The 15,257-nt window shown below is 42.0% G+C and overlaps 1 protein-coding gene across 3 annotated transcripts in view; it reads right to left on the bottom strand.

Annotated features, from left to right (window-relative positions):
- Positions 1 to 15,257, bottom strand: part of INO80 (INO80 complex ATPase subunit) — a 107,423-nt gene that overhangs the window by 28,798 nt on the left and 63,368 nt on the right. For all 3 annotated transcript variants that reach the window (XM_089521919.1, XM_089521920.1, XM_089521921.1), the window contains 2 exons: positions 14,921 to 15,058; positions 2,408 to 2,633 (listed from right to left, as the gene is read on the bottom strand). In XM_089521919.1, the coding sequence (XP_089378045.1) occupies positions 2,408 to 2,633; positions 14,921 to 15,058 (364 nt within the window). The remainder of the gene's footprint in view (positions 1 to 2,407; positions 2,634 to 14,920; positions 15,059 to 15,257) is intronic.

Below are 15,257 nucleotides of genomic sequence, written 5' to 3'. Positions count from 1 at the left end.
AGGCCTACCAGCATCTCCTGTCAATTTTACTTTATTTCACAACAAACTGCTCTGCATTTATTTAAAAGCCACAAGAATATTTAAAGGCATGATAGAGGAAAAAAACTCACAACTGCTCTAGAATATATTCTTAATAAGTAGAAATCTATTTCAGCAGCTTCAGTGTGCAAACCTGTATCTCCTCCATTGTTATCTGTGGGTTTTCTGGGCTATGTGGCCGGATTCTGGAAGAATTTATTCCTGATGTTTTGTCTGCATTTGTGGCTGGCATCTTCAGAGTGGCCCCAGCCACAGATGCAGGCAAAATGTCAGGAATGAATTATTCCATAACACGGCTACATAGCCCAGAAAAGCCACAGAAAACAACAGATGCCACCATGAAAGCCTTTATCTTATCCTCCCTTACACATCTGGTCATGATTTTCACTAAGTTTTTTAGACTCTTCAGTGAACCTTCTCCCAAACTAGATGATATGAGATATCCAAATTAATAGGGAGGTGGAGATGGTTCTTTCTTTTAGGTGGGCTCCAATATTTTGTTTTTATGGACATTTAAGAAATATTAAATCCAAAATCCTAGGGTCAGGGAGTCACATTGTATCCCTCTCAATCTACTGGGACTGCTGAATTGCTGCTGCTGTTGAAATCTAGTAGCAGAGCAATGGCAACTGTGCCCTCTTTCTATGGTGCACTAGAGGGCCAGAGTATCCTCCTGCACAACAAAACAGTCTGGGGAAGCGGTGCTGGGGCAAAAAGAGAAACACTGGGGCATTTGGGAGGAAGAGGGTGTGAAGGGATCAAAATGGGAGTGAGAAGACTAGTGTGGAGTGTTTTAGGGATATGGCAATGATTTAAGCAATGTCAACAAGGCAATATAATTAGGTCAGCAACATTACTGTTTGGGGACTATCTGCCCCTGCTTTATATTACATATGTTATCTACCTTTCCTTATATTATGTCCCTGATGTGATGCTTTAAGAGTTACTAAATAAAATGACAGGTTAAGCACTTCTGTTTGGTTAGTTGTTCATGAATATGCATTTATATGTATGTGGATTAGAGACAAAACACATCCCTAACAGATTAATTGCTAGAACTGAGAGGGGGAGGCTGAATACAAGAGAATATCTACAGGAATTCAAACAAATAAAGTTTTAATAAGGCAACTCAACCATAACAGCAATTCATCAGCAATCACAACCAGAAAATATAGTCTGGGAGCATATGAGAGTGGAAGAAAAAGATGAAAGGGAAGATAGTGCCTTGGTAATTTCAAAATAAATTGATGACCTATATACAGACATTTATATCTAATTTGGCCCAGACACTCAGTATGGTGTGGAGGTAATAAAGATGCATATTGCAGCCCAAGAGAGCAATCAAATATATTCTAGGTCTAATTAAGCAAGCACCATTTACACCCATAACCATCCTTTGAAAATTTTTGGAGGAAAACTCCCCTCAAAAGAAGCTTTATTTATTTTCTAGCTCTTAGACGTAGATTGCTTGCATAGGGGTTTGAATATTTATAGGAATGAAGCAAACAAATACAGTTGTCCCTCCGGATTCGCTGGGGTTAGAGGAACAGTACCTCCACAAATATGGAAAATTCGTAATAAGATAAGCCCCTCCCACTTCCCCTCTGATGCCTGGGATGGCTGTCCAAGACATGGGAGGGACCAGAGAGCTTGCTCGGCTCTTCCTCCACCCTCCCATGCCTTTAACCAGCTCTGGGAAACTAGTTAAAGAGACAGGTGGTTGGGGTGAAAGAGGCACACACGTGCGCCTGCCTCCCTTCATCTCCCCGCCCTTCAGTCCCTTCCCACAGCCAGCTAGAGGGACAGGAGGGTGGGGGGGGGTGAGGAGAAAGAGGCGTGCGCCTGCTTCTTCTCTTCCCCTCACCCTTCAGTCCCTTCAGTCAGTGCTGGGAAGGGACTGAAGGAAGGGAGGATGAGGAGAAACAGGCATGTGCCTACTTCTCCTCTTCCCCTTGCCCTTCAATCCTTCTAGCCGGCTGTGGAAAGGGACTGAAGGGTGAAGGGATGAAGGGAGGCAAGCATGTGTCTTTTTCTCCTCTTCCCCCGTCTTTCAATCCCTTCCCAGCACTGGCTGAAGGCACTGGAGGGTGAGAGGAAGGGGAGAAGCAGGCACTCGCTTGGCTCTTCCCAGAGTCGGTTGAAGACACAGGAAGGTGGGGAGATGAAGAGAGGCAAGAGCGTCCCTGACTCTCTTCATCTCCCTGCCCTTCTGTCTCTGCCCTCCCATTCGCAAATAATCAAAACAGTGAATCTGAAGTCCGCGAATCCAGAGGGACAACTGTATATAACACAAAAAATATGTAATGTTTTAGGCTCATTGCATTCTGTTTTCATTATGAAACTATTCAGTCCAAGGACTGCAGCCTACCTGGTATCCTGATGAAAGACCAGCCATTTGGAGGTCTGATTCCCAGCAGTCCTCCTGGATGCTCAGGAAACAAATGAGAGCATCGTCTCAGCCAGCCAACTGCAAGTTCTGGTGCACCATGTAATACACACTGCTTTGCTTCAACATTCCCTCCTTCTTTAAGTGCTTTTCGCTCATGCTCTGCACTTTGATCATTGCAGTAAAAGTCTAGTGGCACAGCTGTTACCTGTAAATGAAAATATGGTGAAAATATTCACTGACAATTAAACACATGCAACAAATTAGCTTCCTTTACGAATATAGTGAAGCAAAACATTTATTAAACTAATTAGTATTCTCTAGATCTAACAGAATGGCTTCAAACAATGGGAAATATTAAGTAGCACTATGGCTAGTAGAAGTATTCAGCCCCTTTAACTTTTCCTTATTTCCTTGTGTTGCAACCTGGAAGTGAAAGAGATTTAATAATTAATATTACCACTTGCTGTACACAAGATACCCAACACTGTAAAGCTGCTAAATATTTATATTGTGGAACAAATTTTTTTTAAAAAACAAACAAACTTGCAATTGTTGGTTGTGTACTTATTCACCCCTTTGCTGTGATACATCTAAATAAGCCCTGGCCATTCACTGCCATTAGAAGTCACATTAGGCACTAAACAGAATCAAAGGTAAAAGTAAAGGTAAAGTTTTCCCCTTTGACATGATTGTCAATTTGTGTCTGACTATGGGGGCAGTATTAATCTTCATTACTAAGCCGAAGAGCGAGCGTTGTCAAAGACAACTCTGTGGCAGAATGACTGCACAGAACACTGTTACCTACCCACCAAAGTGGTACCAATTTATCTACTTGTACTTTTACATGCTTTAAAACCGTTAGGTTGGCAAAGCTGGAACTAGTGATGGGAGTTCATTCTGTCACATGGCTCCTGGGCCTCAAACTTCAGACATCAGATCTTACATAGAGTCTACCAGTATGCAATTCCAGCACTACAAGATCCCAGATGGGATACACCTCTTTCTGGAAGGCTTCAGAGTTTGTTGGAGAGTATATCTAAATGAAGAACATTAAGCAAGCCAAAAAGCTATCAAAACAAATCTAGAAGCAAGCTGTGCAGAAGCACTACCCAGGCTTGGGTTATTTTAAAATCCCCAAAATGTAAGCATTCCCCAGAGCACAATTAAATCCATTATTATAAAATGAAAATAATCTGTTTCAACCTTGACTCTGCCCGAAAAGGCCATCATCACAAACTTAGTGACAGGGTGTGGAGGGCATTGTTCAGAGAAACAATCAAAAGGCCATTGGTAACTCTGAAGGAGCTAGAGAAATCCTCAGCTGAAATCAGATAAACTGTCAATGGAACAAGTATCACCTGGGCAGTCCACTACGCTGGGTGTTATGGGAGAGTGATGAGAAGAAAGCTACTTCTAAAACAAACTAGTATCAAATTCTGTTTGGAGTTTGCAAAAAAGCATGTAGGAAACACAGTAAACATGAGGAAGATGTTTCCCTGGTCCAATGAGACCAAAATTGAATTTTTCAAGCTTCTTGCAAAACACTATTTGTAGAAGAAAGATGACAGTGCTTGTATTCCTGAGAACATGTTGCAAAGACACATTTCCTCTGCAGTGACTGGAAAGCTGGTCAGGAATGAGGCCAAGATGGATGGAATAAAATGATGGATAGTTCAAGAGGAATCTCTGTTTCAGTCCACAAGGAAGTTAGGACTGGGGTGGAGGTTAAGCATGACACTGACCAATGGCCAAAGTAACACTGGCATGGTTTAAAAACAAGAACGTGAATGTCCAGTCAAAACTCAGACTTCAACATATTCATGTATACGTTCTTGGGCACACCATTCCCCTCCCTCCCAGTGTCCCAGGAACCAGCAATAGGTTTGTAGCCAATGAATATGTTTCTTTCTTTCTGTGACATTCTCCAGGGAACACTACTATGAAGAGCACTGGTGTAAAGTGTTCTTTTTGTAGTTCATTATCTTTGCAAGGACCTAGTACAACTACAGCAATGGCCTGAAGAATGCTGTGGATATACCTCAGAAACCTCGCAGAGTAGCACCCACAAAAAGGGAGGTGTGGTGGTAGTTGTTTTCTTCTGTTAATCTTTTCAAGACATAGCACTTTATTTCAGCTAGACAATCAACCTGAATGCAAAATTCTATTTCTGTATTTATAACACCAAAGCTTTCAGCTTATCTTCCTTTGCATGCTACTTTCTCTCCTGTCAGCTTCAGTATGAATTACCCAGCCATGCAAACAATGCTGCCAACACAGGAATCTAAGCTGTACACCAAACTAGCTATTTTGGACCATCTCCATCTTTTTAAGCTTTGCTGCTGTCTGCATGAAGAAGAACATTAGCCGAACAGCTGCCTCTTGTAATGGCTGAATAGTTGAATAGTGTCAAGATAAGGAGTGTTTCAGCAGTCACCTTTTGCAATTTTTTTTTAAAAAATCTATAGTCTTATCTATTTTCAACAGGCTGAAAGACAAACCCATGGTGTCAACCTGTACAGCAAGCAACTGCTCCCAAGTCCACAGATTTTCACAGTAAAACACTGAAAGCCAAAGCAACAAGAGGGTCACAAAGGCAAGTAAGAGTGATAGAGAAACTGCACAAGTTATCATTAGTGGTTATAATCTCTGATTCTACATTAGCACAGCAGACAAGGGTAGGGAACATCTCCCATCTTGGCAAGGAAAATGCAGTGACAGCGAAGAACTATCTACTGTACCTGTACTATTACAGAATGCACTACTTTGTTTCTGTAAGGAAAATAAGCACAATACACATATCCAGAATTAAAATAAGGCATCACCCAGAAGTTCTCCAAATAAAGAGAACCTTTACAATTTCCTAAGCCCATAAAACAGCCCTATGAAGAGGTAAAGGATGAATTTAGACAATTTGCTTGACTATTCAGGTGTCTATGCTGGCAAGCATATTAAAACAAACAGCTATGCAAAGTGAGCATAAAACACTTTATACTCACTTTAAAGCAGAAATAACAGAGAGAATAAAAATCTAACCAAAAAATACAGTGCGCCTGCGCCATACGCAGGTGCACTATACATGGCTTTCAACTTATGCTGAAGCCGTGCGACAAAAAGATGAATGGCCCACGTGCCGCAAGCACGAGTCCCATTATATTGAATGGGGCTTGAGTATACGCGCTTTTTGCCTTACGCAGGGGGTGGGGTCTGGAATGGATAACCCGCCTAAGGTAAAGGACCACTGTATAGGTCAGAACTCTTTATTTAGAGGGGCACACATAGCTCCCCCTGAAAATAGTGACTGACAAGAGTGATGTTGCCCACTAATTATATCTGCTATTAAGTCCAAGGCTGGGTATGTCACAGTTTCTAGAACACAGTGTTATACTTGTGGATAGAATCACAGGGAAAACATTTACACTGTCAGGACATTATCATCACTATAAGAAATGCTGACTATAACTGGGAAGGTGGTGGGGAACGAATGAGCAAAACACATTCTTGTCTCCTCAGCCAATATAATATTATACCTCCCAAAGACATAAAGTAAAAGCACTTACCAGAAATCAGAAAACAAAACAAAACATGAAAGTCCAAATCTTGCCACAACAGCCAATTATGACATAGCTTTAAGAGTATAACTGCCCCGCCCCAAGAAACATATATCACCTATCAAGACATGCACTTTTGGCTTTTTGTAATCATTTTATATAAATAACAACTATAATATTTTAATTTAGACCAAATCAGATTCCACTGATGGGTGTTAAGAACTAAGTAATTTATCAAGAAACGTCCTTCCTTGGTTCCCTGTTCCCTCATCACTGCCTAATTAAAATCTGTACAGCCTTCTCCACAATGATGGGTTGTGGAAGTGGTTTATAATTCTGAATAATTAAAGTAGAATAACACTCTTGGCTTCATTAAATGCATTTGAAAAGTGCATTTTCTATTCCAAGAGTAATTTGTTTCCAATAAACTGAATTTATTTTATTTTAACACAGACCATAGTTTGTTCTGAAATTCAACTTCTGCCCCCCACCCCTCATGTGCCCCTCCTGGAGTTGCTTTATTAAACCTGAATAAAACATAGCAATATTTTTGAGGTCCTTTTATAATAATCAAAAGCATAACAGATTTTGCCAGCACATTATGGTGTAATGTTTCTTTAGAGCCAATCTGCTTTTACTGCTCTGTAAATAAACTTGGAGAAAAGAACTAGAAATATCTTCTAATCCTTTACTGCTGCTATAGAAGGATAAGCCTGAGGTTCCTGTGGTTGTCAGACCTCATCCATGATGCTCATGCTGGTATTTGTAAAGGAATAAATTGCAGTTGCAGCTGGAGACTTATCAACTTATGAGTCTGCTTTATACTAACTGGTATAGTCAACATTACACCTATGTGGAACTTGCTGGCCACTAAGGCCTTGTACAGACGGGCAGGAAGGGGCAGCGAGATGCCACCCCTTTCTCCCCAGATCGTTGCCACGGCAACTGCACAGGCACGGCAATGGTCCACTCCCAAAAGGAGCTGCGAAACACAGCTGCTTTCTGTGCCGGTGCGGCACCATTAGCGCCCTGGAGCAGCACGGTGATGTCTCTTGTGTGCCACCCCATTTGGATGTGACGCACAAGGCATGTCATCGGCGTGTGTGCCATGTGAACACATGCATGCCAAAATGGCACCAGGAGCCCTAATTTTGGCCCCAGGATGGCGCTTTTTGCACGTCTGTTTTGGGCCTAAGTTACTTTCTGGGCAAACAGATTTTTGTGGGGTTTTATTTATATTAGAAAATGTTTCACCTTTTGAATGATATACAGTATTGTCATATAATATCACTTTGGAGAGTGACTAACATTTTGTCTAGTACTATATGTAATACAGTACTGCCATCTACAGTCAAGCGATAGGTAATGAAAAAAGCAAGGTTTCATACTGTATGGGAGGGGGATCTAGGACCTCACTACATGTTTTGGAAAGGAAATGTTTTACCTGCATAATAATTTTTTAAGAGGATGAATTTGAGGAGAAATAAGGAAGATTAAGTCTGGAACAGGGATGTGCAAATATGCCCATGCAAACTTTTCATTAGCACATGCAGCATTATTTAAACATATCTGGAGGATTCGACAACTATGGTTCCATCATATGTGTATAAAGCACAATGTGCTGTAAAATACATTAATACATAATTAGTCCAAGAATATACAGACATTTTGTTAAGTTTGAGATCTAAGGAGTGTTTTAAGTCAATGCTACTTGCAAATTGGACTGTCCCTCCTGTACTTTTCAAATCTGCTCCAGTACCCCCCCCCCCCCCAGCCCTGCCACTCCAAAGCAGATATAATGGGATCAGAGAATTAATTCCTTCATCTTTGCTGGAAGAAGCAATTCCTATTGGTAGGAGCAGCTAATGAGATAAAACCCTATGTATGAGACCATGAAGTTTAAGACTTTTAAAATAAATTCCATGGATTAAAATACAGTTAAACTGAAGACAAAACTAAGGATCTACCAGATCTACCAGTGCTAGTTACTACACTTGGGTCTATCATTTGAAGTTACAGTAATTTTAAAAATCTAGACTTTTTATTGCATTTGATATATGACAGCTCAGTTTCATTAATCAAAAGTAAAAACAAATTTTGAACCGTGTATAATAAACATACGAGAAGAATATCTATAATGAAGTGTCAAGCTGACAATAAAAAAGCTCCTTTCAACATTCAGTCACTGCTACTTACAAAGAAAATGAATTTGATTAACCTTAAATAAAATCAAACTACCAAAAAAAAACAAAACCCAACCTTATTTTAAAAACATAATACTTTATAAAGAATAACAGGACATCAAAACAAAATATATTCCCAAGAAATCTGGCCAAAAGCTTGCCAAAACAGAAAAGCCTTCAGTCAGCAAAATAAGGCTAAACTGGCAAGCAGTGGTGGTGCTTAAATCTATGGTCACTTTCAGGCAGATGCAAAATGTACTCTCCTAATGATACATGCAGAGCACTATTACTGACACACTTACAACAATCAACCTCTCTTTTGAGAACCAATAGAAATCACATGGACATAAACCAAGTACTGCCTGCATTGACTCCTAAGGACATTTTCAGTAAACAAAGTACTAAATGTGTTAAGCCTACTGTATAAACTCATGTCTAAATCGAGAAATTGGAAGAAATGTTTTTGCCAACAGTCTCAAGAACTAGATCAGGAGGGCTTTAAACTGAGTTCCTAGGGGAAGGGAGACAATATTAAGGAAGGCGAAAGGGATGGCGAAAATAGTCAAACTGACATAGAGGAAACAAGAAAAAAAGTGCAAGGACCCAACAGTGGGAGGCAAAAAAACTTGCACAGGCAGCAAGTAAAAGGGACCCATGGTCTGCGATGTCTCTACACTAATGCACAGAGCATGGGAAATAAGCAAGATGAACTCGAACTCCTAGTACAACAAAGCAAATATGATATAATAGGCATCACTGAAACCTGGTGGGATGAGTCTCATGATTGGAATGTGGAAATAGAGGGGTATAACCTTTTTAAGAGAAATAGGCCAAACAGGAAAGGAGGAGGAACAGCACTATATGTCAGAGATATTTACACCAGTGAAGAGATCCAGGACATCAATCATGGAAGCCAGGTGGAGAGCATCTGGATAAAAATCAAAGGGGAGGGAAACAACAAGGATGTTACGGTGGGAGTCTACTACAGACCCCCAAGTTAGACTGAGGAATTGGATGATATCTTTCTAGAACAGATGACCACACACTCAGAAAGGAGAGATGTAGTAGTGATGGGTAACTTCAACTATCCTGATATTTGCTGGAAGTCAAACTCAGCAAAATCCTCAAAGTCTAGCAAATTCCTCACTTGCCTGGAAGACAATTTCATTGTCCAAAAGGTGGAAGAGGCAACAAGGAGGTCAGCTATTTTAGATCTGATCCTAACCAACAAGGATGACTTGGTTAATGGGGTGCAAGTGGTGGGATCCTTAGGTGGAAGTGACCATGTTCTGGAGTTTGTAATACAGTGGAAAGGAGAAACCAGGCAAAGTCAAACACACATTCTAGATTTTAGGAGAGCGGATTTCAGTAAACTTAGAGAAGTATTGAGGGCGATTCCATGGTCAGAAATACTAAAAGATAAAGGAGTTCAGGACAGATGGGAGTTTCTCAAAAGGGAGATACTGAAGGCACAATTTCAAACAGTTCCAGTGAAAAAGAAAAATGGGAGGTGTCTTAAGAAACCAGGATGGATGACTAAGGAACTTTCAACCGAGCTAAGTTTGAAACGGAACATGTATAAGAAATGGAAAAAGGGGGAAATCACGAAAAAGGAATTCAAAGAAAGAGCAGGCATGTGTAGGGGTAAAGTCAGAAAAGCTAAAGTGCAGAATGAACTCAGACTTGCTAGAGAGGTTAAAGACAACAAAAAGGGCTTTTTTGGATATGTCCGCAGCAAAAGTAAGAAGAAGGAAATGGTAGGGTCACTACGTGGAGAGGATGGCAAAATGTTAACAGGGGACAGAGAAAAGGCAGAATTACTCAACACCTTCTTTGCCTCAGTCTTCTCAGAAAAGGAAAAGGGTGCTCAACCTGAGGATAATGGAGCAGAGGACAGAATAGGGGAATTTCAGCACAGAATAAGTAAAGAGATAGTAGAGGAACACCTTGTTAATCTAAATGAATTTAAGTCTCCGGGACCAGATGAACTCCATCCAAGGGTATTAAAAGAACTGGCAAATGTAATATCGGAGCCATTGGCAATAATCTTTGAAAACTCCTGGAAAACAGGAGAGATCCCAGCAGACTGGAGGAGGGCAAACGTTGTCCCCATCTTCAAAAAGGGGAAAAAAGAGGATCCCAACAGTTATCGTCCAGTTAGTCTGACATCAATACCAGGAAAGATCATTAAACAGAGAGTCTGTGAACATCTAGAAGGCAATGCCATAATCACAAAAAGTCAACATGGGTTTCAGAGAAACAAGTCATGCCAGACAAATCTAATCTCTTTCTTTGATAAAATTACCAGCTTGGTAGATGAAGGGAATGCTGTGGATATAGTATATCTTGATTTCAGTAAGGCCTTTGACAAGGTTTCCCATGACATTCTTGCAAAGAAGCTTGTAAAATGTGGACTAGACAAGGTAACTGTTACATGGATTTGTAACTGGTTTACTGGCCGAACCCAAAGGGTGCTCAACAATGGTTCCTTTTCATCCTGGAGAGAAGTGACCAGTGGGGTCCCACAAGGCTCTGTCCTGGGCCCAGTGCTATTCAACATCTTTATCAATGACCTGGATGACAGAATTGGGAGCATACTTATCAAATTTGCAGATGACACCAAATTAGGAGGAATAGCTAATACCCCAGAGGACAGGATCAAGATCCAAAATGATCTGAATAGACTAGAAAGCTGGACCAAAGCTAACAAAATGAAATTCAACACGGAGAAATGTAAGGTATTGCACTTAGGGCAGAAAAATAAAATGCACAGATATAGGATGGGTGACACCTGGCTGAATGAAACTACGTGTGAAAGGGATCTAGGAGTCCAAGTAGACCACAAGTTGAACATGAGTGAACAGTGTGATGCGGCAGCTAAAAAGGCTAATGCAATTTTAGGCTGCATCAATAAAAGTATAGTGTCTAGATCAAGAGAAGTAATAGTGCCACTGTATTCTGCTTTGGTCAGGCCCCACCTAGAATATTGTGTCCAGTTCTGGGCACCACAATTCAGAAAGGACATTGAGAAACTGGAGCGTGTCCAAAGGAGGGCGACAAAAATGGTGAAGGGTCTGGAAACCATGCCCTATGAGGAACGACTTAGAAAGCTGGGGATGTTTAGCCTGGAGAAAAGAAGGTTAAGAGGTGATATGATAGCCCTGTTTAAATATTTGAAAGGATGTCATGTTGAAGAGGGAGCAAGCTTGTTTTCTGCTGCTCCAGAGAACAGGACCCGGAACAATGGATGCAAGCTACAGGAAAAGAGATTCCACCTCAACATTAGGAGGAACTTCCTGACAGTAAGGGCTGTTCAACAGTGGAATGCACTCCCTCAGAGGGTGATAGAGTCTCCTTCCTTGGAGGTCTTTAAACAGAGGCTGGATGGCCATCTGTCAGGGATGCTTTGATCTGGATTTCCTGCATGTCAGGGGGTTGGACTGGATGGCCCTTGCGGTCTCTTCCAACTCTACGATTCTATGAAATTGCAGTAAAAAAACTGTACAGATAGGATGGAAAAGGGGCTGGAGAAAAGAGGAGAGAAGTGAAGGGGGAGGAGGCAGAAAAATAGAGGTGGACCTAGTCTGGAAAGGCCTGCCGGAAGAGATCCGTCTTAATAGCCTTCTTAAAGGTTTCCAAGTTGGTAATCTGACGGATCTCGTCATTCCAGAGTCTAAGAGCAACTGCTGAAAAGGAACGCTGAGTCACTGCTGAAAGTCTAGTCCTCTTTGGTTGAAGCAGATTCCTCCCAGCAGAACGAAGAGTGCGGGAAGGATGATATGGGAGAAGGTGTTCCCACAAGAAGTCAAGACCCAAGCCATGTAGTATATGTAAATCTTCTATACAATGCAACAGTCAAGTACAAAGTTTGCATGAATCTGGACCACACATACTGGCACCCACAAACATGATGTACAACATACAAATATCAAGAATTCAAAGATATAGCAGTATTAGTCTGTAGAATCAATACATACAGATCTTGTAGCACCTTTGGGACTAATTGAAAGAAATAAATTGGCAACATGAGCTTTCATAGACTTCAGTCTACTTCCTCAGATGTTTTTTATTTTAATTTTTAAAAGCATCTAAGGAAGTAGATGCTTTTAAAAATAAAAATAAAAAGCATCTGAGGAAGTAGACTGAAGTCTATGAAAGCTCATGCTGCCAATTAGTCTCAAAGGTGCTACAAGATCTCTCTACATACAAATGTCAAGTAAGGGAGGAAAAACCTCATTCTTTGAATCAACCACAACAACTGTATAGGGGCTGAGTTTCTAACAATTAAGCAGAGCTAGATTAAACTCTGAAAGAATAAAGAAAAGGAACAGAAAATAAAATATAAATGTAACATAACAGAAACTACAATGAATACTAATACTAATAATAATAATAAATTTTATTTCTACCCCGCCCTTCCATGGAAATGATCAGGGCGGCTTACAAAATTTATAAAAACATTGCAATACAGGATTAAAATTCAGTATAACAGTTAAAACCATTACTACAAAAAACAGGAACAGGAAACAGTAAAATAGGAAAATACACATGTCAGGGGCAGAAGACAAATGCAAAAAAGTTACATCGATCCAGGGTCAAAAAGGGAAAAAAGGGGCAGGAAGAATAAACAAACAAATTAAGGTGGGAAGGCCAGCCGGAATAGATATGTTTTCAGCTGTTTTTTAAAAACAGCTAATGAGGCAGCGGAGCGAAGCTCTGCAGGGAGCTTATTCCAAAGTGAAGGGGCAGCAGTAGTAAAAGCCCTCTGTGAGGTCCGGGTAAGGTTAGACCTAGGGACCTCCAACAATTTAGTCCTGGAAGTTCTGAGTGTGCGAGGCGGATTATATGGGGAGAGGCGGTCCTCCAAGTACCCTGGGCCCAAGCCATTTAGGGCTTTATAGGTCAAAACCAACACCTTGTATTGAGCTCGGAAGCGAATAGGCAGCCAGTGAAGATCTTTTAAAATAGGTGTTATATGGTCCGACCTGGAGCTACCAGCGACCAATCTAGCTGCCATGTTCTGCACCAATTGCAGCTTCCGAGTTTGGTACAAGAGTTGCCCCATGTAGAGCGCGTTGCAGAAATCCAATCGAGAGGTTACCAGAGCATGTACAACAGATTCTAGGTCCTTTCGGTCCAGGTAGGGACGCAGCTGGCGTATCAGCCGAAGCTGATAACAGGCACTCCTGACCGTCGCATCCACCTGAGAAGTCAGCTGGAGCGACGAATCAAGGAGTACTCCCAAGCTGCGCACCGAGTCCTTCAGGGGGAGCGTGACCCCCTTCAGGACCGGGTGACGGATCTCACCACCAGAAACCGGGGAACCTATCACCAGTACTTCCGTTTTCCCTGGATTCACACTGAGTTTGTTCTCCCTCATCCAGCCCATTACCGACGCCAATCAGGCATCTAGAGGAGAGATGCCATCCTTAGTTACTGCATCAGTCGGAGACATAGAGAAAATTATCTGGGTGTCATCAGCGTACTGATAACACCGCGCCCCATGTCTCCGGATGATCTCTCCCAGCGGCTTCATGTAAATGTTGAATAGCATAGGGGACAGAATCACTCCCTGAGGGACACCAGATGTCAGGGCCCTCCTATCGGAGCGACAGTCCCCCAGCTCCACCATCTGGGACCTGCCCGAGAGGTAGGAACGGAACCACTGCAAAGCAGTGCCCCCAATTCCCAACTCCCTCAGGCGTCCCAGAAGGATACCATGGTCAATGGTATCGAAGGCCGCTGAGATGTCCAAGAGCACTAACAGGGACACGCTCCCCCTGTCCATGCCCAGATGGAGATCATCAACTAAGGCGACCATGGCAGTCTCAACTCCATAGCCCGCCCTGAAGCCGGTTTGAAATGGGTCCAGAAAATCGGTGTCGTCCAAGATCGACTGAAGCTGGAAGGCGACTGCTCTCTCGATCACCTTCCCCAAGAAAGGTAGCAGCGAGATGGGTCTATAATTATTATGAAGCAGGGGGGTCTAAGGAGGGCTTCTTTAGCAGGGGTTTAACCACTGCTAATTTTAATTTAGATGGAAACTGACCCTCACTTAGAGATGTATTGATTATGTGATGTAACATTAGTCGCACCACATCTCCCCCCTGAGCTGTCAACCATGAGGGACAGGGATCAAGAGAGCAAGTCGTCCTCCTAACACTTCGGAGGATCTTGTCCACTTCATCGGTACTAACAAACTCAAAGTGATCCAGTATAACAGGGACCACGGACGCTTCGGACACCTCTCCTATAGGATCTGCACAAAAACTGGCGTCGAGATCAGCCCTTACCCGAGAGATTTTATCCGCAAAGAAGTTGTTAAAATCGTCGCAGCAGGCTTTAGATGGCTCCAAAATAGGGCTCAGGGTGGGAGGGAGCCGAGTTAGCTCCCTCACAACCCTGAACAGCTCTGCCGGACGCGACTCTGCGGACACAATACGTGCAGCATAGAAAGAATTCTTTGTTGCATGTATTGCCACTCCATAAGCTCTCAAATGAGAGCGAAGGAGTGTCCTGTCAGACAAGCGCTGATGTCTTCGCCATTTATGCTCTAGTCGTTGCACGACCCGCTTCCTTGCCCTGAGATCTTCCGTATACCAGGGTTGTTTATTGGAAGCAGGCCGGAAAGGACGCTTGGGAGCGATACTGTGTATAGCCCTAGAGAGATTAGTATCCCAGATGTCGGTTAGGGCATCAACTGGACTACTAGACATAATATTTTACAGAAAAATATTCAGAACAGAGCAGAAAAGACTTACCCTTGGACTCACTACAGACAAGAAGGATGGCAACTCTGTGATTTGACAACACTGTTTCCATGAGGTAGCTGATCGTTGATGAATGATGTAATCAGAGTAGCCGATTACTGCTTTACAGTGGCTTGTGAATACAAGGTTCTAAAATAAATAAAATTCAAAATGTATTCTAAAGATTTGAATTTTTTTTTTTAATTTTCAGAACATGCATACCTAAGGTCCAAAACAGATTGCAGAAATAATCCAGTTTGATACCGCTTTAACTGTCTTGGCTCAATGCTAGGGAATTCTGGGAACTGCAGTTTTGTGAGACATTTAACCTTCTCTGTCAGAGAGCTCT

The sequence above is a fragment of the Sceloporus occidentalis genome, unplaced genomic scaffold (assembly GCF_023333645.1).
Source record: "Sceloporus occidentalis isolate IW3139 unplaced genomic scaffold, rSceOcc1.0.p SCAF_4, whole genome shotgun sequence".
Taxonomy (NCBI): domain Eukaryota; kingdom Metazoa; phylum Chordata; class Lepidosauria; order Squamata; family Phrynosomatidae; genus Sceloporus; species Sceloporus occidentalis.
The sequence above is the reverse complement of the archived record's forward strand: the minus strand, read 5'-3'. Positions and strand labels throughout refer to the sequence as shown.